General features: G+C 41.2%; 1 protein-coding gene across 1 annotated transcript in view; it reads left to right on the top strand.

Annotated features, from left to right (window-relative positions):
- ZDHHC9 (zinc finger DHHC-type palmitoyltransferase 9) overlaps positions 1-26,118 on the top strand; it is a 40,799-nt gene that overhangs the window by 11,289 nt on the left and 3,392 nt on the right. The window contains exons 2-8 of the mRNA XM_032757598.2: positions 4,063-4,223; positions 9,348-9,506; positions 18,225-18,362; positions 19,301-19,349; positions 20,206-20,308; positions 21,516-21,619; positions 22,023-22,119. Coding sequence (XP_032613489.1) covers positions 4,063-4,223; positions 9,348-9,506; positions 18,225-18,362; positions 19,301-19,349; positions 20,206-20,308; positions 21,516-21,619; positions 22,023-22,119 — 811 coding nt within the window. The remainder of the gene's footprint in view (positions 1-4,062; positions 4,224-9,347; positions 9,507-18,224; positions 18,363-19,300; positions 19,350-20,205; positions 20,309-21,515; positions 21,620-22,022; positions 22,120-26,118) is intronic.

The following is a 26,118-nucleotide window of genomic DNA, read 5'->3' as shown; positions in this document are numbered from 1 at the left end:
TTACAGGTGCATGCCACCACGTCTGGCTTACTTATTTATTTATTTATGTATTTATTTATTTATTTATTTATTTATTTATTTTTGAGATGGAGTCTTGCACTGTCGCGCAGGCTGGAGTGCAGTGGCACAATCTCTGATCACTGCAAGCTCCACCTCCCGGGTTCACGCCATTCTCCTGCCTCAGCCTCCCAAGTAGCTGGAACTACAGGCACCCGCCACCACGCCTGGCTGATTTTTTGTATTTTTAGTAGAGACGGGGGTTCACTGTGTTAGCCAGGATGGTCTTGATCTCCTGACCTTGTGATCCGCCCGCCTCAGCCTCCTAAAGTTCTGGGATTACAGGCGTGAGCCACCACACCCGGCCTTATTTTTGTATTTTTAGTAGAGACGGGGTTTTGCCATGTTGGCCAGGATGGTCTTGAACTCCTGACCTCAGATGATCCACCTGCCTTGGCCTCCCAAAGTGCTGGGATTACAGGTGTGAGCCACTGTGCCTGGCTGATCTAGTCTTTATCTAAGACAAATTAGTGATGTTTGAGGATACTCTTGACTTTGGAGGTCTATACTGGGAATTACCACCAAACTTTCACGTAGCTTATTCTTGTCAGAGACAGACTTCCAGCTTATAGCAATTATGGGATTAGCCTAGGGTGATATTTTTGAAGTATTTTTTAAATTGACAAATATTTAATATAAATATATATATAAAGATATATATACAAAGATATATATATAAAGATATATATACAAAGATATATATATCTGGTATACAATATGATGTTTTGATACATGTATACATTTGGAATAGTTAAATCAAGCTAATTAACATATGTATTACCTTACATACTTATTTTTTTAATGGTGAGAACGCTTAAAATCTACTCTCCTAACAATTTTCTGGTATGCAATATAGTGTTATTAACCATAGTCCCCGTGTTGGGCAATAGATCTCATGAACTTATTCTTCCTTACTGAAATTTTATGTCCTTTGACAAACATCTTCCCAATCTTCCCTTCCCAATACCCCCGGTGGGGGTATTTTTTATCATAACTTTTGAAGACAAACACTATGGGTTGTAGTTCACAGTAGTTGAGCTGGCGCTCGAAGTTTCCCCTTACTCAGAGTAGAAAGGCCTGCTAGTCCCACATCTGGCTTCCCAGCCACACCCACTCACTAGAGACGACTGGCTGCCAATAGCCTCATCTCTGGAGGAGAACAATACAATAGGCCTGTTGTGTACTTGTTGACATACAGAGTGGATTGTTTTAGCAGGTGCAGAAGATGCTCTGTGTGGAGATTACAGAGACCTTTATCCTTGATGGCATAGCGTAATTCAAATCTAAGTTGTCCTTTGTCTGGCCTACAAGCAGGTGTTGGAACTGGACTTAGTTAAGCTCGGGTCCTTCTGTGCAGCAGGGCAGCATTAATTTAGAATTTTTTGCTGTTGCTCTACTCACTCTGTATGTTTTCCCTTTAATAAAAAAATTAAACTCTCTTCGGTGGCCAATCAGATACATCTGATTTTTTAAGGCTTTTGATTGGAGACTATACATCCAGGGCAGTTTGCGTCCTGGAGACATTACTTCTTTGTTTTCAAGAATGATCTTAGTGATGGGCAGTGGCCAGGAAGATTCCTATTTGCTGTTAGTGTGGTAATTTCATTTGGCTTGTTCATGAAATGAAGCCTCATGCTTCTCCTGCATCCTTTGAGTTCCTGATAAGTGGAGGTGATTTTTGCTTCTGAATTCCCTTTTTGGTTAATCTGTGCCAGTGAAAAGGAGTAGTGGAAAATAGGGTAATCCACAAGCTAGTGATATGTAAGAACCTTAATTACCCTGAACTCAGCTGCCGGATCCTTCAGTTCTCCAGTTTTCCCCCAATCCTTGGCTTTTAGGAGAAGGAAGTAAATCATTAAAAAAGCAACTTAAGATGAAGGATTTTGTTAAAAATAAGCAAGCAAGCAAACACAAAAGTCACTAAAATCATCCTCCAGGTTCAGTACATATGTTCACCTTCATCAAAAACTGCTTAGTCTAATATAAAACTTGGCTTGTGTCCCCCCATGAAGTTGTGTGTGTGGCAGGGAGCTAGGGGAAGACCTCATGAGGGTTGTTCCGAAACTGCAGAGAATATATAACCGGGGGTTAAATGTTTGCTTTGAATGGCCAGCAGCTTGCTTACTCCCCATGCTGATGAGGTAAGCGTTTTTCTTAGCTTACTTTCTCTGCTGTCTCTGCTCCTTGCTCATCCACTTATAGTCTGCCTCCAAGTGAAAACTCTGTTTTCAAGGAGAAATGTGCCTCAGGAGGAGGAGGATAAAAATAGGTCAGCGATAACTCTCCTCACATATTCCTATTTATTTTGTTTGAAATTCAGTTCAGATCAACAAGTATTTATTGATAGCTTCTTTGTTCCCTTACTTGTATTAAAGCTCTGGAAGATACAGAATCATGGTGATAATGTTAATAGCTAACATTTTACTTAGTGTTTAGTATTTACTGTGTGTCAAGTGCAGTTCTAAGCACTTTAGTGCGTTTGATCCACACAATGACCTCATCAAGCACTGTTATTATCCTCATTTTATGGATAAGGAGACTGAAGTTAACTAAGTCACCCAGCTAGGAGCTGGTAGAGCCAGAATTCAAACCCGAGCATTCCCAGTCCAATAAGACTAGGTCCTTGCTCTTAGGAAGTCCAGTTGAGGGAGGTGCCATCAACGTACCGAGAAATAGCTAGGAAATAATGCAAGTCTCTGGAAGTGAGGACCACAGGGAGTAGAGAAGAGAGAGATTAGTGCAGCTTAGCATAAGCCTTTTGGAGGAGGTAAGAATTCTCTAAGTCTCAGATTCTTCATCTATCAAATGGGTATAGTAGAATCTATTTCATAGATTTAGTGTGAGAATTGGATGGGATAATGTAGATGAAGAGCTTAGTGCAGTGCCTGTCTTATGGAGAGCCCTCAATAAATTATAGTTGCAGTGATGACAATGATGATATTGATGTCTCTGGCACCTGAAAGATGAGTAGAGTTGGGATATTCAGAGAGGAAGAGAAATAGCTTGCCAGATGCATTATGAGGAAAGAGGGGAGTGAACATGATGTTGGGAAGGGGTACTAAGGAGAAACGATTTTCTTAGATTTGCTAAAATTTTACTGAGGATTTTTGTGTCTGTGTTCATGAGGGATATTGGTCCGTCCTTCCTTCCTTCCTTCCTTCCTTCCTTCCTTCCTTCCTTCCTTCCCCTTCCTTCCTTTCTTTTTCCTTCCTTTCTTCTTTTTTATTTTTCCTTCCTTTCCTTCCTTTCTTCTTTTTTATTTTTCACAGTTTCACTCTGTCCCCACACTGGAGTGCAGTGGCGTGATCTCAGCTCACTGCAACCCCCACCTCCCAGGTTCAAGTGGTTCTCGTGCCTCAGCCTCCAGAGTAGCTGGGATTATGGGCGCCCGCCACTGCTCCCATTAGTCATTAGTCACTTATTAGCTGAGCTAATTGAGGAGACCAGAGGAATGGATGTTGCAGAGTCAGTCAGCAGCCCTGAAGGTTTTCACTGGTCTTGAAGCATGCTGAGATACTCTCTGTCTGACACTGTGAACCTGCTTTCTTGTTGGTCCTCATCTTTTCTCCCTCTTCATCAAGCTCAGCTTGAATGCCAGATCAGTGGATATGAAAAGCCCTGGACATTCCCAGAGTGAGATCAACCTGTGTTGCTTAGAAATCCAGGTTCAGTTGCTTCCCTATTCTTAGCAGGTGTGAACCTTTCCTGAGGTAGAGGAAATGTAGCTCCCAGTGGGTTGATAGCATAGACTGGACTTGGGGGTAAGAGAGTGTTCTCAAGAGTGTCTTCTGTATGTTATAGGTGGCAGCAGTCAATTATTTGTTGAGCTCCTACTATGGGTAAAGCCATATGTTAGGAGTTTTGGGTAATTCAAGAGAAGAAACATGGTCCCTGCCCTTGAGGTGCTGCTGATTCTGTCGTGGGGGCCAGATTGACATACTGGTAACAATTGGAGATCAATTTAGGGTAGGTATCATTAAATGCTGAATTGCCTGCTTTCTTCAGGTGCCGCTACCTGGCTGTTCAGCTGTCTCCTGCCATCCCTGTGTTTGCTGCCATGCTCTTCCTTTTCTCCATGGCTACCCTGTTGAGGACCAGCTTCAGTGACCCTGGAGTGATTCCTCGGGCGCTACCAGATGAAGCAGCTTTCATAGAAATGGAGATAGGTGAGTCTCCCAACCAGCTGGCAAGCTGCTGTGTAGTGGGTGGCCCTAATCAGTAAGAGAATGGAATCATAATAGTAGTTGCAGATTAATAATCACTTCTAGCCTTTTCTCTCTGAGATCCTGAATCTGAGATCATGACTACCCTGTGAATTTAGTAATGCAGGTGTAACAACAGTCTAAAGTCATAGACTTCGTCCTTCACTGATTTGGTCACATTTCAGGAAGGATTTGTTACCAAGGTCCTGCTGTATTGTTCCCAGGAGGATGGTTTTTTACTTTTTTCGGTGAGGTGGTCACCAACACATTTTTTCTGAAGCAATGAAAGCACAGATTTATTATTTATTTATTTATTTATTTATTTATTTATTTATTTATTTATTTAGAGACAGAGTCTGGCTCTGTTACCAGGCTGAAATGCAGTGGCGTGATCTTGGCTCACTGCAACCTCTGACTGCCAGGTTTAAGTGATTCTCCTGCCTCAGCCTCCCGAGTAGCTGGGATTATAGGCACACGCCACCATACCCAGCTAATTTTTGTATTTTTAGTAGAGACGGGGATTTCACCATGTTGACCAGGATGGTCTCAATCTCCTGACCTCGTGATCCGCCCACCTTGGTCTCCAAAATTGCTGGGATTACAGGCGTGAGCCACCACACCTGGCCAGCACAAATTTATTGAAACAAAAGTACACTCCACAGAGTGGGAGGGGGCTTGAGCCAAGTGGCTCAAGAGCCACTTTTTGGTTTTTTGATGAAAGCTGTAAACCTTCTCCCCATAAAAATGCTCTTATATGCATGTACATGTACACAATTTTGTATGTAATTTCAGGGATTCATAGATCTTCTGAAGCGCATTCATGTCCCCCGCAACCAAGAATTCCTGCTTTAGGCCGGGAGCTGTGGCTTACGCCTGTAATCCCAGCACTTGGGGAGGCTGAGGCGGGCAGATCACTTGAGGTCAGGAGTTCAAGACTAGCCTGGCCAACATGGTGAAACCCTGTCTCTACTTAAAATACAAAAATTAGCCAGGCTTGGTGGCATGTGCCTGTAATCCCAGCTACTCGGGAGGCTGAGGCATGAGAATTGCTTGAACCTGGGAGGCAGAGGTTGCAGTGAGTATAGATTGTGCCACTGCACTCCAGCCTGGGCAACAGAGCGAGACTCTGTCTCAAAAAAACAAAACAAAACAAAACAAACAAAAAACCCTGCTTTAGGGGAACATGCAATGTGAAAGGGGGCAGCTGTGGTGCTAGGAACCACTGAGAATTCTAGGAGGGGTAAAAGAAGCAATTTCAGGCTCAGTAGAGTGCAGACTGCAGCTCCGGATAAGGATCTTTGGTACAGAGATGAAGTGCTACATTATCTAGGAACCAGGGTGGCTTCATGAATTGAAGCAGAACCATCCCAGGGCCAGAGGAGGAGATATTCTGGAATCTCACAGTGAGAAAGAAGACTATGATGCAAGTACTAGGAGGGAGTGGGAGCCCACCAGATCAACAGCAGTGCCTACCTAAATGGTTCTCAGGTTTGGTAGCCAGGTAGCTTGAGTCAGCATCCAAGCTAGACAGAGTAAGAAAATGGGACCCAGGACTTGTAAGACTAAGAAGCTGTGCCAGTAGAGCACCAATCTGTGGCTAGCCTTTAGTTCTTTGAGGGTGCTTTGAAGGCTTCCATGTATTTCTTTTTTCTTTTTCTTTCCCTCCCTCCCTCCCTCCCTCCTTCCTTTCCTCTTTTTTATTTTTCCTTCCTTTCCTTCCTTTCTTCTTTTTTATTTTTCACAGTTTCACTCTGTCCCCACGCTGGAGTGCAGTGGCGTGATCTCAGCTCACTGCAACCCCCACCTCCCAGGTTCAAGTGATTCTCGTGCCTCAGCCTCCAGAGTAGCTGGGATTACGGGCACCCGCCACCACTCCCAGCTAATTTTTGTATTTTTAGTAGAGACGGTGTTTCACCATATTGGCCAGGCTAGTCTTGAACTCCCGACCTCAAGTTATCCTCTCTCCTTGGCCTTCCAAAGTTCTGGGATTATAGGCGTGAGCCACCTCGCCCGGCCCATGTATTTCTTTTGTTTATTTTAGCTGTGTTTTCCCTTAGGCTTCTTAATGGATTTCATTTTGAAAAATTCCAGCCTGTTTTAGTTGAGCTAAGGAGAAATGGGTTTGTGCACATGTGTGCTATAACTATTTGGGGGTGGGATGAGGGTGGGGATAGTGGGAAGAGAGCAGAGGCGATGTGTGCTGGCACAGCTGGAGTTCTGGGGAGACCCGATAGAACTAGGAGTAGTTAGGAGCAAGATGGTGAGGAAGAGTTGTGAGTGCTGTTTTTTCTCTATCTGGGTTATTCTTTTCCAGTTCCCTTCCCATTCACATATAGAGAAACTGAGGGTCAAGGCAGTACCTTGACTTGTCTCCTGCCTCTCACAGCAGGTTGTTAACAAAGTTAGCTCTTTTCTGCCTGATCACTGGGCCTGGGGCTCAGACTCAAGCAGTCACATTGCGGCCTCTGCATTTAGCATGTTTCTCTCACTAGAAGAGTACATTTTTCAGTTCATATGTATGTTTATGTTAGCAAGTTTTTGTCATCTTATATTCAGTCCTGTACTGGATATGCTGTGGGTGGGGGATGGGGAGAGAGGAAGTCTTGTGATACCCTTGCCTGATACGGCCTCCTGAGAAAGGTGAACCATGAGCCCTGTCTCCCAGGTGCCCTCATGGAAAGCATATGCATAGAATATTAAGGTGGCATGCTGGTACTTATCCTCTAATGAATAGCTGTCCTCATCCTTTTAAGACTTGTGACACATTGTTATTGTTTGATTTCACAGCATCTACCCCACTCCACAAAAAAAGGAAAAATGTTCCATATGGCAGATATTTTTAAAATCAAAGTGAATTGAAAAATATTCTGTTTTTAGAATTATACTGCATGGTGAGGGTGCAATGAGACAGGCACTCTCATATGCTGCGGATGGGCAGGCATGCAAATTCATACGGTCTGTCTGGGAAACAGTTTGGCAACAAGTAATATGGACTTCAAAGGGTCATACCCTTTGACCCAGTAGTTCTACTTCTCTGAGGGTTTAGCTAAAGGAGATAAACAGATTTTTACAAATTACTGTAGAAGGATTTTTGGTGCATCGTTTTTTCTTTTCTTTTAAATATGAGTAGCTATTTTAATGCCGGCAACTTCATGTATTACTGCTTAGACTTCAACATTCTTTTCTTTATTCTTTCTGTTTTAGAAATTAATTTTAACACATGAGTATGTTCTTGGAAGGGAGGAGGGGACTAGGATTGAGGTGATGATAGAAGGGGATTTAAGCTTTTATCCGTAATGTTTTAAATTTTTACACGTAACATCACCTAAATAGTAAAAAATCCCAACAATATGGAATATTTAAATAAATCATAGTACACGTATATGATGGAATATTACCAGTAGTTATGTTTTAGAAAAAAATTAATAATGAGAAAATGTTCACAGCATATAATAGTAAGTAAATACTTCATGGTACAAAACTGCATTTATAATATGATCTCAATTTTTAAAAAATTATGAATGTTTACCTGTTAATAGAAGATTAGAAGGAAATACGCCAAAAAATATAAATATCTCTGAGCTGAGAGACTGTCAGTGATTTTTATGTTTTCTTATTTATACTTTCTGTTTTTTTCCAAAAAAAAATTTTTTTTTTGAGATGGAGTCTTGCTCGCTCTGTCACCCAGGCTGCCTCCCAGGTTCAAGCGATTCTCCTGCCTCAGCCTCCAGAGTAGCTGGGATTACAGATGCGTGCCACCATGCTTGGCTAATTTTTGTATTTTTAGTAGACACGGGGTTTTGCCACGTTGGCCAGACTGGTCTCAAACTCCTGATCTCAGGTGCTCCGCCTGCCTCAGCCTCCCAAAGTGCTGGGATTATAGGCGTGAGCCACCATGCCTGGCCCTATTCTGTTTTTTTCCAAAATTTTTACAATAAGCAAGCATTACTTTTATTTCAGTAACTGTTTTTGTATTACCAGTCTTTTCTTTTCACATGCATAAATTTTATGTTTGCAAGATAGTATTGTTTTATGCGTATTGCTTTTTAACATACATTTTCATTTTGCCATATATGGTATTTTCCTGTTTTCACCATTCTTTCGTCTATATCATTTTTAATGGCTGCATAATATTCCATTCTATGCACATAACATAATTTACTTAACCAACCTCCTATTGTGACATTGAAGTTCTTTTTAGTTTTTCACTATTAAAAGGAACTCTGTGACAAATATCCTTATGTAAACATCTTTCGTATATCTCATTATCATTTTGATAAGTTTCTAGAAGTAGACTTGATCAGTAAATGAATATACACGTTTAAAACTTTGGTAGCTAGCTGGACACGGTGGCTCACACCTGTAATCCCAGCACTTTGGGAGGCTGAGACGGGTGGATCACTTGAGGTCTGGAGTTTGAGACCAGCCTGACAAACATGATAAAACCCCATCTCTATTAAAAATACAAAAATCAGCCAAGCATGGTGGTGGGCCCCTGTAATCCCAGCTACTCAGGAGGCTGAGACAGGAGAATCACTTGAACCCAGGAGGCGGAAGTTGCAGTGAGCCAAGACTGAGATCCCACCACTGCACTCCAGCCTGGGTGACAGAGCGAGATTTCATCTTAAAAGAAAAAAAAAGTTTAGTAGCAGCTGCCATATTGCTCACTGATAAGATCTAAGAATGACCTTTCCCCACCCTTGCTAACATGGGGTATTTTTATTCTTTGTAATGTTTTTTAATATGATAGGTAAAAACGGTATCTTTGTGCTTTAATTTTTATTTTTCTGATTATTAGTGAAATTGGATGTTTTCATTTAATGTATTTTTAGCTATTTTTTTATGAATGTTTTTCTTTGTAATCAGAAAAAAAAGCCTCGAAGAAACACTTTTTCATATGTATACAACAGAACTGCATGCACTTAGTGGAGTTTTATGGGCATATTCTGTGATGTTGAGTGTCTAGTCTATAAAAGACAGGGGGCTTAGGGAACCTTTGAATGCCCCCATTGGTTTTGGAGAGGTGGTGAGACTTTTGGGCTCAAATAATGGCTAGCTGTGATATTAACTGTCTTTATTGATTTACAGAAGCTACCAATGGTGCGGTGCCCCAGGGCCAGCGACCACCCCCTCGTATCAAGAATTTCCAGATAAACAACCAGATTGTGAAACTGAAATACTGTTATACATGCAAGATCTTCCGGCCTCCCCGGGCCTCCCATTGCAGCATCTGTGACAACTGTGTGGGTGAGTAAAACTACGGGGACATTGCCTAGGGAAAAGGCTGAGTTGAACAAGAAAGTCAGGGTGGTCACCAATTTTGGGAGGAGGGAAGATAGATTTAGATGAGAAATGAGCTAGATTTAGATAGGAAATTTAGATAGGCAACAAGCTCTTGAAAAACTGCAAATCAGCTGTACTTGTGTAGATCGAATCAAAATTTAAATATCCTCTAGCCTAAACTTTACAAAAACCTCTTTAGTAAATGGGAAAAACAAGCTTTACCTATTTTTGAAATTTAGATTTTCCTGTACTGGATTTTCATGTGGGGCCCACCTTACATAGTGGGAGGAGACACCTAGTCCACTGGAGGGCAGCATTGAGGAAGGAAGGTCTGTCTAAGACGCAACCCAAGAAGAGGAAAGTTGCTAGCATTCATTGAGTTTCTACTACATATTGGGCACTGTGCTAAGTGATTTACCTTTCTCTCATTTAAGACTTGTAACAGCCCCATGAGATTGGTATTATCCGCATTTTACGGATGAGGAAATAGGTGAAGCACCAGTATGTAAGTTCACATAATTAGTATGAGATTAAGCTAGAGCAGGTCTGATTCCAAACTGCTTATTTCTTCTCTCTGCTGCTGCTGCAAGAGGGTCAGGTATATGTGTGTCTAATACAGTGGTCTGTGCTTCCATCCACATATATGTGGCTTTGTTGTAATCACTGCCTACTGTGTGCTAAACCCTGGCCAAGATGAGAAATGGGCCATAAAGATTCCTGTTGATAGGCCTATATGTGAAATTGCTTATATCATCACTAGGCATACTTCTAACATTCTTTTTAAAATTACTTTTTCTTGAGTTCCCATGATTGGATAATGTTTTTTCTGTATACCATGTGGCATCCTGAGGGCATTGCTTTCCTCTTACTAGCCATTTCTTTAGGCAAAGGTTGGGAGATATATATTGCTTTATATGGTGAAAAGCTATATGGTGCTCTCTTCGGCAGCATGTATACTAAAAAACTACTATATGTAGATAAGATTTTTATAAATCAAAACACATTTTATTATTATTATTATTTTTTATTTTACTTTAGTTCTGGGATACATGTGCAGAATGTGCAGGTTTGTTACATAGGTATACATGTGCCATGGTGGTTTGCTGCACCTATCAACCAGTCATCTAGGTTTTAAGCCCTGCATGCATTAGGTATTTGTCCTAATGCCCTCCCTCCTCACCCCACCCCCCGACAGACCCCAGTATGTGTTGTTCCCCTCCCTGTGTCCATGTGTTCTCATTGTTCAACTCCCACTTATGAGTGAGAACATGCAGTATTTGGTTTTCTGTTCCTGTGTTAGTTTGATGAGAATGATGACTTCCAGCTTCATCCATGTCCCTACAAAGGACATGAACTCATCCTTTTTTATGGCTGCATAGTATTCCATGGTGTATATGTGCCACATTTTCTTTATCCAGTCTATCATTGATGAACATTTGGGTTGGTTCCTAGTGTTTGGTATTGTAAATAGTGCTGCGGTAAACATATGTGTGCATGTGTCTTTATGGTAGAATGATTTATAATGCTTTGGGTATATACCCAGTAATGGGATTGCTGGGTCAAATGGTATTTCTGGTACTGGATCCTTGAGGAATCGCCACACTGTCTTCCACAATGGTTGAACTAATTTACACTCCCACCAACAGTGTAAAAGTGTTCCTATTTCTCCCTCGCCTCGTCAGTATCTATTGTCAAAGCCCATTTTATTTATTTATTTTTTTGAGATGGAGTCTCACTGTGTCACCCAGGCTGGAGTGCAGTGGCATGATCTCGGCTCACTGCAACCTCCACCTCCTGGTTCAAGCGATTCTCCTGCCTCAGCCAAGCCCAGCTAATTTTTGTATTTTTAGTAGAGATGGAGTTTCACCATGTTGGTCAGGCTGTTCTGGAACTGCTGACCTTGTGATCCACCCACCTAGGCCTCCCAAAGTGCTGAGATTACAGGCGTGAGCCACCGCACCCGGCTGTCGAAACCCATTTTAAATGAAGCAGGAAACTTGATATTTAAAGAAGGTCTGGCCGGGCGTGGTGGCTCACACCTGTAATCCCAGCACTTTTGGAAGCCGAGGCGGGCGGATCATGAGGTCAGGAGATTGAGACCATTCTGGCTAACATGGTGAAACCTCGTCTCTACTAAAAATACAAAAAATTAGCTGGGCGTGGTGGTGGGCGCCTGTAGTCCCAGCTACTCGGGAGGCTAAAGCAGGAGAATGGTGTGAACCCAGGAGGCAGAGGTTGCAGTGAGCCAAGATCGCACCACTGCACTCCAGCCTGGGCGACAGAGCAAGACTCCATCTCAAAAAAAAAAAAAAAAAAAAAAAAAAAGAAGGTCTATACCCAGTAATGGGATTGCTGGGTCAAATGGTATTTCTGGTTCTAGATCTTTGAGGAATCGCCACATCTTCCACAATGATTGAACTAATTTACATTCCCAACAACAGTAGCATTCCTATTTCTCCGCAACCTCGCCAGCATCTGTTGTTTTTTGACTTTTTAATAATTGCCATTCTGACTGGCATGAGATGGTATCTCAGTGTGGTTTTGATTTGCATTTCTCTAATGATCAGTGATGTTGAGCATTTTTTCATATATTTGTTGGCTGCATGAATGTCTTCTTTTGAGAACAATGAGAACACATGGACACAGGGAGGGGAACAACACACACCGGGGCCTGTTGAGGGGTGGGGAAGGGAGGGAGAGCATTAGGAAAAATAGCTAATGCATGCTGGGCTTAATACCTACGTGATGGCTTGATAGGTGCAGCAAACCACGATGGCACACATTTACCTGTGTAACAAACCTGCACATCCTGCACATGTACCCCAGAACTTAAGTAAAATAAAAAGGTCTGATGTGAGGTAGTATTTCCTTTCCTTATTAATATTCTTAACTATAAGGAACTCATACAAATCAATTTTTTTTAAAAAGCACTGACATTCCAGGAGAAATATAAACAGTTCATAACAATATAATTTTCTAGTTATCATGACTAATAGTCAAATAAATGATTTCAGGATGCTTTTGTTTTGAGATAGGAGCTCACTCTTTTTCCCAGGCTGGAGGGCAGTGGCACGATCACAGCTCACTGACTCAACCTCCTGGGCTCAGGTGATCCTCCCACCTCAGCCTCCCAAGTTGCTGAGACTACAGGCATGCACTACCATGCCTGGCTATTTTTTTTTTTTTTTTTTTTTGTATTTTTTGTATAGATGGTTTTCCCCATGTGTGTAAATTGGAACAAACTTTTTGGAAGGCAACCTAATAAGATTAATCGAAAGCCTTAAAACATCTATACCTTTTGATGCCAGTGGTTCCCTTTCTAGGGAGTCTGTCCCATGAAATCAGAGATGTGGGAAAATATTTAGGGGTGGAAATGTTTAACTCAGGATTATTATGACAATTAAAAGTTGAAAAGAACCTAATTGTCTACCAATAGATGAGTAGCCAAATAAATTATAGAGCCGGGCGTGGTGGCTCACTCCTGTAATCCCAGCACTTTGGGAGGCCGAGGTGGGCAGATCACTTGAGGCCAGAAGTTTGAGACCGGCCTGAGCAACATGGTGAAACCTTGTCTCTACTAAAACATACAAACATTAGCTGGACATGGTGACATGCGCCTGTAATCCCAGCTGAGACCCCGGCTGAGGCATGAGAATCAAAAACCCATGAGGTGGAGGCTGCATTGAACCGAGATTGTGCCACTGCACTCCAGCCTGGGTGACAGAGTAAGACTCTGTCTCTAAATAAATAAATAAATAAATAATAGGACATTCGTACATTAGACTAATGGAAAGAGTTCATACCAGAAAGCTAAATGACAAAACAGGAGATAGGCTACATTTACAGTGTGAAGTCAGTAACTATTTTTAAAAAATCTAATGATGTATAAAGAAATATGCAAGGAAATACAGGAAATATGCCATGATTTTTATAGTTTATTATCTATAGGTTGTGGGATTATGAGTGATTTTGTTTCCTTCATTTTTTCATATGCCATCCTCCACTACTGTGATTTCTTCATTTTTCTTTTTATTTTTTTCAAGTTTTCTACAATGAGCATGTATTACTTTTATTATCACAAAAGATGTGATTTAAAATACTGTAAAAAATATATGTCTGTATAACCATTCTTCTCTATACCTTTCTTCCCTTTCCTGAAAAGATGTAGCCTCCTCAGCAGGAGATAGACCATTTTTACAGCCTTATTTTTTGACCAGTACACAGCTCACTTTTCTTTCAAATTGATATATTTTATTCTTTTTTTTTTTTTTTTTGAGACGGAGGCCGTCTCTCTCTCCCAGTCTGGAGTCCAGTGGCGCGATCTCGGCTCACTGCAAGCTCCGCCTCCCGGGTTCACGCTATTCTCCTGCCTCAGCCTCCCGAGTAGCTGGGACTACAGGCTCCCGCCACCACGCCCAGCTAATTTTTTTGTATTTTTAGTAGAGACGGGGTTTCACCATGTTAGCCAGGATGGTCTCTATCTCCTGACCTCGTGATCTGCCCGCCTCGGCCTCCCAAAGTGCTGGGATTACAGGCATGAGCCACCTCGCCTGGCCCAAATTGATATATTTTATTCTTTTGTAGTCTTTTATTCATCAAAATAACACATGTTCATTGTGGAAAATATGGGAAGTGCAGAAAGTATAAATAAAACTTAATCCTAAATTCACTCTCCATTTTGCTATATTTCCTACTAGTGTTTCTGCAAAATTGGACTGTAACATGATAGAGTTTTTAATCCTGCTTTTGTCATTTAACATTCTGTCCTGAGCATTTTTCTACATCTTTAATAAATATTTCTTTAATATATTATTTTAATGACTGCATAATCTATCATATGGTTCTATTCAAGTTTATTCAGGCAGTCTTCTGTCATTAGACATTATTCATTCTTCTGTTTTATTCATTGTTATAACACTGCAATCATAATTATTAAACTTAAGGATATGGAACAACTGGAACCTTCATACATTTCTGGTGAGAATGTAAAATCATGCAGCTGCTGTGGAAAAGTTTGGTGGTTCCTCAAAAAGTTAAACATAGAATTACCACATGACCCAGCAATTCCACTCCTGGGTGTATACCTATATTAGTCTGCTTGGGTTACCATACAAAATACCTCAGACTGGCTGGCTCAAACAATGGGAATTATTCTCTCACAATTCTGGAGGCTGGAAGTCCAAGATAGAGGTGCGAGAAGGGATGTTCTGGTGAGGCCTCTCCCCCTGGCTTGCAGATGGCTGCCTTCTTGCTGTGTCCTCACGTGACCTTTTCTCTGTGCTCACACACTACTGGTGTCTCATCCTCTCCTTACAAGGACACCAGTCCCATTGGATTAGGTCCCCACCCAGATGACCTCATTTAACTTTAGTTACCTCCTTAAAGGTTCTGCCTCCAAGTGCAGCCACATTGGGGGTTAGGGCTTCAACATATAGAACTGGGGAGTGGGGGTACAGTTCATTGCATAACAATAGCCAAAAGAATTGACAACAAGGACTTAAAACCTACTTGTACACCAGTGTTCATAGCATCATTATTCACAGTAGCCAAAAGGTGTAACCAACCCAAGTGTCTATCAACAGATGAATGGCTAAACAAAATGTGGTATATACATACGATGGAATATTATCCAGTCATAAAAAGGAATACAGTACTGATACAATGTGGATGAACCTTGAAAACATGCTATGTGAAAAAAAAGACACAAAAAGACAAATATTGTATGATTCCGCTTATATGAGATATCTAGAATGGGCAAATTCATAGAGACAGAAGATTAGAGATTGCTAGGGGGTAGGGGAAGGGGGAAATGGAGAGTTACTGCTTAATGGGTGCAGAGTTTCTGTTTGGAGTAATGAAAGGGTTTTGGAAATAGATAATGGTGATGGTTCCATAACATTATGAATGTAATTAATGCCACTGAATTGCACACTTAAAATGGTTAAAATGGCAAATTGTATGTTATGTATATTTTACCATAATAGATTTTTTTTTTTTTTAAGACAGGGTCTCATTCTCTCACCCAGGCTGGAGTGCAGTGGCGTGATCTCAGCTCACTGCAACCTCTGCCTCCCGAGCTCAAGTGATCCCCCCATCTCAGCCTCCTGATTGGCTGGGATTACAGGCGTGTACCACCACGACCTGCGAATTTTTGCATTTTTTGGTAGAGATGGGGTTTCACCATGTTGGCCAGGCTGGTCTCAAACTCCTGACCTCGTGATTCCCCTGCCTGGGCCTTCCAAACAATACAAAATTTAATTTAAAAGTTTGAACTTCGGCTGGGCGCAGTGGCTCATGCCTGTAATCCCAGTACTTTGGGAGGCTGAGGTGGGCAGATCACCTGAGGTCAGGAGTTCGAGACCAGCCTGGCTAACATGGCAAAACCCCATCTCTACTAAAAATACAAAAATTAGCTGGGCGTGGTGGCAGACGCCTGTAATCCCAGCTACTCGGGAGGCTGATGAGGTTTGAACCTGGGAGGCGGAGGTTGCAGTGAGCCGAGATCGCACCATTGCACTCCAGCCTGGGTGACGAGTGAAACTGTGTCTCAAAAATAAATAAATAAATAAAAATAAAAATTTGAACTTAAAATTTCTGTGTACATTTCTATTTTCTTATGAGAAATTGCTGAAAATGGACTTATTCTGCCAAAGGGGTACAAGCTTTATGAAGGCTCTTGATACGTACTGCCAAATTGCTTTCTGGAAAGGTTCTTTCATTTTATGCTCCCACAAGCAGTATGTTAGAGTATCCATTTTACCCTATTCTCACTAGCACTGGATTTTATTATTTATATTCTTATTTTGATAGGCATAAAATATGCTATTATTTTACTAGTATTACACTGAATTATTGGTGACTAGGAAAAATATTAAATATAGGTTTTATGGTATTTATTAGTTTTTGCCCTATTTCCTTTTTGTTTTTTGTTTTTGTTTTATGTACAGTTGACTCTTGAACAATGCAGTTTTGAACTGCATGGGCCCACTTAATAATAAGGGTTTTTTTTTTTTTCAATAAATACAGTATCAGTGTGTTCCTCATCTGCAACCAAACGCAGATCCAAAATACAGTCGTCCCTAAGTATCCTTGGGGGATTGGTTTCAGGGATTGCCCTTGGATACCAAACCCCATGCATTCTCAAGTCCTGCAGTGGCCCTGTGGAACCCATGGATATGAAAAGTCAGCCTTCTGTATTCGTATCCGGGAGTTTCATATTTTGTGAATGCCGTATTTTTGATCTGGGTTTAGTTGTGGATGCAGAACCTGTTGATGTGGAGGGCCAACTGTATTTATTGAAACAAATCCATGTACAAGTGGACGCACGCAGTTCTAACCTGAGTTGTTCAAGGTTCAAATGTACAGTATTCACAAGATGCAAAACCTGTGTACATGAGGGGCAACTTTTCTTATCCGTGGGTTCTGCAGGGCTGCTGAATGACTTGAGTATGGGTGGATTTTCGTATCTGCCTGTAATGCTTACCACGATCATATGAACATATTCATCACCACACATAGTTACCACTGTGTGTGCATGTGTGTGTGTGTGTGTGTGTGTGTGTGTGTGGTGAGGACACTTAAGATTACTCTCTTAGCAAATTTCAAGTAACTTTTGACTATTATTTTCTTGACGAAGTATTTGTATTTTCCTATTGATTTCTAAGAACTTTCCATGTAGTCAGGTACAACTTTACACAGATTGCCATTGGTTTTTTTTCTTTAGTCTTCTTTATGGTAACTTTAACATACACAAAATATTTTTTATATTTTTAATTTTTTATTGGTATATAGTAGGTATGTATATTTATGGTGTACATGAGAAGTTTTGACACAGGCATGCAATGTGTAATAATCACATCATTGATCACCAAGGAACTGCAAATCAAAACCACAAAATTTTTTTTAAAGTTTATGGAGTCAAATCTATTTTTCCTTGTCATCTGTTTTCTTCCAGTACTTTTATGCTTAGAAAGTCCTTCTGCATATAGAGGACAAATAAACATTTATTCTTTATAGTTATTTTATGGATTCACTTTGTTTTTACATTTAGTTCTTTAATTCATCTGGAATTTACTATGACAAGTAGTATGAAAACAAAAAAATCAATCCTTATTTTGCACCAAATAGCCAATTGTCACATAATTGTTTATGGAATAATACTTCCTTTTACCTCTGATTTTGTAATGCTGAATTTATTAGACAACAAAATCTTATATATTCTAAGATCTGTTTCTGGGCTCTTTCCATTCCATTGAGCTATGCCATACCATTTTAAATATTGTAGTTTTACATTTTTCCTTGGCTATTTTGACCTGTTTATTCTTCTTGAACTTAGTAGGACCACCGATTAAGATTTTATTTGGAAAAACAGTGTCTCTGCTTTTAATGAGCAGAGTGAGGCAGATCATTTAACCTCTCCATGCCTTTGTTTCTTTATCTGTAAAGTGGGGAAAAGAGTATCTCCTTTTGCCCAAGTTCCAGGGAAATTGTGAGGATCAAATGAGATGGTTATGAAAACATTTTGAAAAAGTAAAAAAAAAAAAAAAAAAAAAAAAACCCTGTATTTTTTACAACTGAAATAGACAATGATCCTGGAGGTCTTTGAATTAGGTATTATGGGGATGGCGGGGTTGATTTTTGTTCTGGAGGCTTTTGGCTTTGGACTCTCTCTTTCTCCCACAGAGCGCTTCGACCATCACTGCCCCTGGGTGGGGAATTGTGTTGGAAAGAGGAACTACCGCTACTTCTACCTCTTCATCCTTTCTCTCTCCCTCCTCACAATCTATGTCTTCGCCTTCAACATCGTCTATGTTGCCCTCAGTGAGTATACAGGGCAGTGTCCGTTGTTGGAGTGGGGCGGGGTGGGGGAAGAGTTAAGGGCAGCTTAGAGGGTGGTTGGGTTTCCTGGTGGTACCATTGTGAAAGGTACTTTAGGACAGGTTAGAAATGAGCACAGTTATCTGCTCTTGAGCAGGGTTGCAAACCCCAATGCACATCAATGAGTATTAATCAGTGTGTTGGCCTTCTCTTTGGCCAACTGCTGGGGACTGGGGTCATAATTACTGGTCTGTATCCAGAGTACCGGGGCATTTCTGAGGTAATCCCAAAGGTTGGGGATATATTTTGTCTAGGAGCATCCTCTCTTCTTCTGCCTTGTAAAACTTGCCTTGTGCTAAGGGGTAGAAAAGAGTTTTGCCTGAGAAATGTCTTTTGGTAGCTCGCGGTCTAGTTTGGGAGATAGAAAGCACACCCACATGTGTGCATGTGCACAAACATACACACACACCCACACGCACACACACACACCAATCTAAGAGCAGATGTGATGTGGAATTAAGGGAGTGGTCTTAAGACAGCTTTCTGGAAAGAGAAGAGTTCTGAGCTGGATTTTGAACAAGGGAGGGACACGTATTGGCGAGGAGAGAGGATTTTTCTTGGGTATTTCTGATTTCTTTTATCTGTTAATATCCCCCTAATATGTCCATATTTGGGGGCTAGGGAAAAGGGAGGGGAGCCTGCTGCTCTTCTGCCTGCCTGCCTAGTCCAGGGTCTGGTCCTGCACTGGAAATGTGAACTCTTTAGTCATGAGACTACCAGCTAGGAGATGAGGCTCTTCACCCTTGCCCGAGTGAGAGCTTAGCTCTTGCCAGTGTGTAACACGGGAGAGGGAGAGAAGGAAGTGAGTAGGCTCTAGGATAGTGTGTAGTTTTGACTGAAGTCACTAATTTTTCTCTCTACTCCTCCATCCAATTTCACAGAATCTTTGAAAATTGGCTTCTTGGAGACGTTGAAAGAAACTCCTGGAACATATCCTCCCCTGGCAGTATGTCCCCGTGAAGCCTTCTTAAGCTACTTTCCAGCATGCCTTTTCCCCACGGTTCTCCCACTATCTAGTTTTTCAGACATCAGAGAGTGCCAAGGTCTAAAATCATTAAAAAAAAAATAGTCTTAGTGGTAGCAACCAGAATGGAAGATGACTGGGACTAAAAGGGAGGTCTTTCCTTCACCCCCTGCTCAGGACAGTGGCTGCATTTCTGCAAAGGGGGTTCAGATGAGATTTCTATAAATCACATCCTCTTTTTTTTCCCCCACCAGTTCTTCATTTATGAATTTTCTTTTTTTGAGACAGAGTCTTGCACTGTCGCCCCAGCTCGCCTCCCGGGTTCAAATGATTCTCCTGCCTCAGCCTCCCGAGTAGCTGGGACTATAGGTGCCCGCCACCACGCCCAGCTAATTTTTTGTATTTTTAGTAGAGACGGGGGTTTCACCATGTTGGCCAGGCTGTTCTCGAACTCCTGACCTCGTGATCTGCCCACCTTGGCCTCCCAAAGTGCCAGGATTACATGAATTTTGTTTTTTGACAGAATTTCCATTGGCAATGATGGCCAACATTGTTTAGCTTTGGCCCCTCCCACACATCCCCTTCCAAGAGCCAATGATGAGTAAATAGGCACACCCTTAAATACCCTAGATACGCTAGAAATTCTTTCATAAGGGATCTATCCAGTAAGTTCAGAATTCATCTATTGTTATATATGGAAACATGGCTTTTTGTGATATACGTTCCAGGAGGTAAAGATGGTGTGACTGGTGCCCTGAATATGGGTGGAGGCATCAAGTCTCCCGATGTTGAGTTCTTCAATATTCCTTAACCACACCTCACTGTTCTAGAAGTCCTCATTTGCTTCTTTACACTCTGGTCCGTCGTGGGACTGACTGGATTTCACACTTTCCTCGTGGCTCTCAACCAGACAACCAATGAAGACGTGAGTCAACTTTCTCTTCTCCTCACCACATATTCTTCTTCCCAAAGCCTATCCTCTTGCTACCTGCTAGAGAACTACCGAGTCTCCAGGGCCTGGGAGGTTGAGGCAGGCAGAAACGTGGTGTGCGAGATTGTTAAGTCAGATGTGTGGAAGAGAAAGGAGAGGGCTTTGTTTGGAGTTGAATGCTTGTGGAGCATTAGGAAGAAGAGGTTGAAAAGTTGGGTGGGTATACAGCCTTTAACTGTTCACAGGTCCTTAAAGGCTAGCTGGTGCCTCTGTTTGGCGTGGAGAGGGACAGTTGCACTGGATGAATCCTTGCTATATAAAAAGTTACCAATTAGGCTGGGTGTGGTGGCTCATGCCTGTAATCCCAGCACTTTGGGAGGTTGAGGCGGGCGGATCACCTGAAGTCAGGAGTTCAAGACCAGCCTGGCCAACATGGCAAAACCCTGTCTCTACTAAAAATACAAAAATTAGCCGGGTGTGGTAGTGTGCACCCGTAGTCCCAGCTACTCGGGAGGCTGAGGCAGGAGAATCACTTGAACCCGGGAGGTGGAGGTTGCAGTGAGCGAAGATCATGCCACTGCACTCCAGCCTGGACAACAGAATGAGACTGTGTCTCAAAAAAAAAAAAAAAAGTTAGCAATTAATCTACATTCACTGTAGAAAATCAGAAAATACAGATGAGCAAAAAGAAAAAGTAAGTTCCTCTTACTTTACTTCTTAGACATCACCTTTGTTAGTAGTATGATTTATATATTCTAGACTTGTCTAGACTTTTTTCCATGTTTATTTATGTGTTTATATTATGTACTTTTAAATAAAAATAATATATATCATTCAGTTATCTGCTTTTTTCACTCTATTGTGAGTATTTTTCATGGCTGTGTATGTATTTCTTTTTTATTGTGATAAAATATACATAATATAAAGTGTGCTATATTAAATGTCTTTCAACCCTGGCGATCAATGGGGTGACAGATGTTGCAGCTAGATCGCCCTCACATCCTAAATGTACAGTTCAGTGGCATCACATTGTGCAACCATTGCCACCATCCATTTCCAGAACTTTTTTATTATCCCATGCTGCATGTGTTTCTTCAACATGATTATTATTATTTTTCTTTTTTGTGTGTGTTTTTAATTTTATTATTATTTGTTCATTTTAACATTATTTTTAATGTCAGCCTTGGCTTTTATCTTGCAGATCAAAGGATCATGGACAGGGAAGAATCGTGTCCAGAATCCCTATAGCCATGGCAATATTGTGAAGAACTGCTGTGAAGTGCTGTGTGGCCCCTTGCCCCCCAGGTGCTCAGGGCACTCAAAAGTCCTGGGACTCTTGGGATGACCAGCTCAACTTGATCCTGTTACCTGGTCTGATGTGTTTTTCTGAGTGTGGCCTCTTGGTGTCAAATAGGTCTTCCCAGGGCTTGCCACTTGTTACCATGTCTACATGGACCGTAGACCATGGGCTGGTTGTTTTGGAGGGATGATCTTTCATTCTTATTTCATTTGTTTGTTCCCTGGTTAACATGACATTTCCTGGTTTGTGGAAGAAAAAGTGAATGGGAGATAATAGGCATGTGCTGTGTTCAGGCTAGATTGCCAAAGGACAGGTTTATATTTTCCGGTCTATGCAGCAAAATTCAGTAGGCCGGGTGGGTGGAGGGATGAATGCTCAGTTCTTTGTTAACTCTCTTATCTCCTTCAGTGTGCTGGATCGAAGGGGTATTTTGCCACTGGAGGAAAGTGGAAGTCGACCTCCCAGTACTCAAGAGACCAGTAGCAGCCTCTTGCCACAGAGCCCAGTAAGTGTTCCTGACTTAAGGCTGGGTCGATGATAGAGAGGGTGGAGGCTAATTTACAGCTTGGAAATATAATTAGGCAATATTGTATTCTAATCACCCCAGCTTCCCCGCCTCTACACCTGCCCTGATGTTGCCTTCAGATCTTTGTGTCCTTGATGTAGATTAAGATTTAGTCATTTCTTTGGTGTATATTGAGTGACTCTGTGCCAGCCACTGTACTAGCTGCCAGGGATATACCAATGAATGAGGCAAATGACGTCCCTGCTCTCAAGGAGCTCATTGTCTAGTGGGGGCAAGAAACAAGTAAACAGGCCATTGCTCAACATTGTGAAAAGTGCCTTGATGAGGAATGCTATAGGGGCAAAGACAGAGGTCAGGGGATTGTATTAGTGATGTGGTTACCTTGGTAGAAGGGGGCTTCCTAACTGGAATATGCAAAAGTTGTGGAAACTCTCCCAGCTGTCCTATTTAAGATCTATAAAGTATATCTTTAAAGTATATAAAGTACTTTCCTAAAAAAAATATTATTTGAGCTTTTTTTTTTGAGATGGAGTTTTGCTCTGTCACCCAGGCTGGAGTGCAGAGGTGTGATCTCGGCTCACTGCAACTCCACCTCCCAGGTTCAAGCAATTCTCTGCCTCAGCCTCTGAGTAGCTGGGATTATAGGCGCCTGCCACCATGCCTGGCTAATTTTTGTATTTTCAGTAGAGACAGGGTTTCACCATCCTGGCCAGGATGGTCTCCATCTCCTGACCTCGTGATCCTCCTGCCTCAGCCTCCCAAAGTGTTGGGATTAGAGGCATGTGCCACCGTGCCCAGCTGAGTTTTCTTTTTTTAATAAGAACTTTATTGAGATATGATTCACATACCATAGATCCCTATTTTTGTTTTGGAGACCGAGTCTCGCTCTGTCACCCAGGCTGGAGTGCAGTGGTGCAATCTCAGCTCACTGCAACCTCCGCCTCCCGGGTTCAAGCGATTCTCTTGCCTCAGCCTCCTGAGTAGCTGGGATTATAGGCGTGTGCCACCAGGCCCAGCTAATTTTGTATTTTTTAGTAGAGATGGGGTTTCTCCATGTTGGTCAGGCTGGTCTCGAACTTCTGACCTCAGGTGATCTGCCCACCTCAGCCTCCCAAAGTGGAGGATTACAGGCGTGAGCCACTGTGCCCAGCTGATCCCTATTTAAAATGTATGATTCACTGGTCTAGAATATTCACAGAGTTGTACAATCATTATAACAATCAATTTTAGAGCATTTTCGTTACCCTTCCACCCTAAGAAACCCTGTACCCATTAGCAGTCACTGTGCCTTTCCCCTCAACTTCCCCAGCCACACCCCTAGGCAACCACTAATCTACTTCCTTTTAGTATAGATTTCTCTCTTCTGGGTATTTCATGTAAATGAAATCATACAGTATGTGGTCTTTTGTGACTGGCTTCTTTTACTTAGCATGTTTTCGAGGTTTGTCCATGTTGTACTATGTAGCAGTACTTTGTTCCTTTATATGGCCAAATGATATTCCATTATATGGATATACCACATTTCATTTATCCATTCATCAGTTGATGGACATTTGGATTGTTTCCACCTTTTGATTATTATGAGTGATGCTGCTATGAACATTTGGGTACCAATTTTTGCATGGCCCATATATTTTCATTTCTCTTGGCTATATACCTGGGAGTAAAATAGCTAGGTCATATGGTAGCTCTATGTTTAACCTTTAAGGTACTGCTGAACTGTTTTCCAAAGTGGCTGCACCATTTTATACCCCCACTAGCAGTGCCTGAGGGTTCCAGTTTCTCTACATCCTCGGCAACACTTATTATCTGACATTTTGATTCTAGCCATCTTAGTGAATGTGAAGTGGTATCTCATTGTGGTTTTGATTTGCATTTCCCTGATGACTAATGATGTCGAATATCTTTTCATGTGCTGATTGGCCATTTTTATATGCTCATTGGAGAAGTGTCTGTTCAGAGCTTTTGTCTATTTTTTAATTGGATTTTTTTTATTGTTGAGTTGTAAGAGTTCTTTATGTAATCTGTATGCAAGTCCCTTACCAGATATACAATTTGCAAATATTTTCTCCTATTCTGTGGGTTATCTTTTAATTTTCTTGATAGTGTCCTTTGGAGCATAAAATTTTTAAATTTTAATGTAGTCCAGTTTGTCTATTTTTTTCTTTTGTTGTTTGTACTTTTTGGTGTCATATCTGAGAAACTGTTGCCTAATCCAAAGTCATGAAGATTTATGCCCTTGTTTTCTTGTAAGAGTTGTATAGTTTTAGCTCTCCATTTAGGTTTTTGATCCATTTTGAGTTAATTTTTATATATGGTGTGAGGTAGAGGGTCCACATTCTTTCTTTTGCCTGTAGCTATCCAATTGTCTCTGCACCATTTGTTGAAAAGACTATTCTTTTCCCATAGACTTGTCTTGGCACCCTTGTTGAAAATCTGTAAATGTGAGACTTTGTTTCTGGACTTTCAGTTCTGTTGTATTGCTCAATATGTCTGTTCTTATGCTAGTACCACGCTATCTTGATTACTTTAGCATTGTAGTAAGTTTTGAAATCAGGAAATGTGAGTCTTCCAACTTTATACTTCTTTTTCATGATTGTTTTGGCTCTTCTGGGTGCCTTAAATTTCCATATGAATCTCAGGATCAACTTGTCATTTATGAAAAGAAGCCAGCTGGAATTTTGATGGGGATTTCATTGAATCTATAGATCAATTTGGGGAAATATTGCCATCCTAACAAGATTAAATATTCTGAGCCATTTACATGGACTATATTTTCACATATTTAGGTATGATTTGATTTCTTTCAACAACATTTTGTAGTTTTCAGAGTATAAGTTTTACACTTTTGTTACATTTATTCATAAATATTTGATTATTTTTCATGTTATTGTAAGTGAAATTGTTTTACTAATTTCATTTTTGGATTTTTCACTTGGAGTGTATAGAAATACAGTTGATTTTTATATATGGATCTTATATCCTAAAACCTTGCCAAGGTTGTTCATTAGTTCTTTTTTGTTTGTTTTTGTTTTTATTTTATGAGATGGAGTTTCGCTCTGTTGCCCAGGCTGGAGTGTGGCGGCGCCATCTTGGCTCACTGCAACCTCCACCTCCTGGGTTCAAGTGATTCTTCTGCCTCAGCCTCCCAAGTAGCTGGGATCACAGGTGCCCACCACCACGCTGGCTAATTTTTGTGTTTTTAGTAGAGACCGGGTTTTGCCATGTTGTCCAGGCTGGTCTCGAACTCCTGACCTCAAGTGATCTGGCCTCCTCGGCCTCCCAAAGTGCTGGGATTATAGGCATGAGCCACCGTGCTTGGCCCTTGTTCATTAGTTCTAACAGATTTTTAGTAGTTTGAACTTTGTTTTAAAATAGAATCATACTTTTAAGTGAAAGCTTTTTATAAGGTAGATAATTGTTCTCTACTTTGCCTTTCCTAAATTTTGAATTTCCTTTTAAAGTACAGCAACCCATGTTTATATATTATTGTTGTCATTTTTAATATTATTTTTTAAATGAGTCTGGACTCAAATTGTAACAATCTAGGTTAGTTATTCTTGGTTCAAAGTGGAGAAGGGTGGTATTTTAGAATCACTTGGGGACATTTTCAAACCACATATGACCAGCTGAAAATTTGGACACTTGGCCTTCTTTGGTTCGGAATCACTATTCTAGTGAGCTATGTGTTCGGGCAGAAACACGATTGAGGACCATTGGGTCCGGCCTTGTTACATAAGTATGTTATGACACTTGTTCTGAAGTGGGGAGGACCTGTGTAATTATTTGTGATCCCTATTATTATGACTATTAATAATAATAGAAAAATCTGTCCCCAACAGACAGTTAAGGGTCAAACTCAAATAAACTTTAGTTGTGTTCTGCCGAGAAGACGATAGCCTGGTGTTGGTTCTGAGTTTGGTGTCGGTGGCTGCATATCTGTAGCATCAGTGTGGTCAGGGGGCTGAGAGGAAGAGT

Source organism: Hylobates moloch, unplaced genomic scaffold (assembly GCF_009828535.3).
Source record: "Hylobates moloch isolate HMO894 unplaced genomic scaffold, HMol_V3 SCAFFOLD_7, whole genome shotgun sequence".
NCBI classification, from domain to species: domain Eukaryota; kingdom Metazoa; phylum Chordata; class Mammalia; order Primates; family Hylobatidae; genus Hylobates; species Hylobates moloch.
Note: the sequence above shows the minus strand (reverse complement) of the source record. Positions and strands in the feature narration are given on the sequence as shown.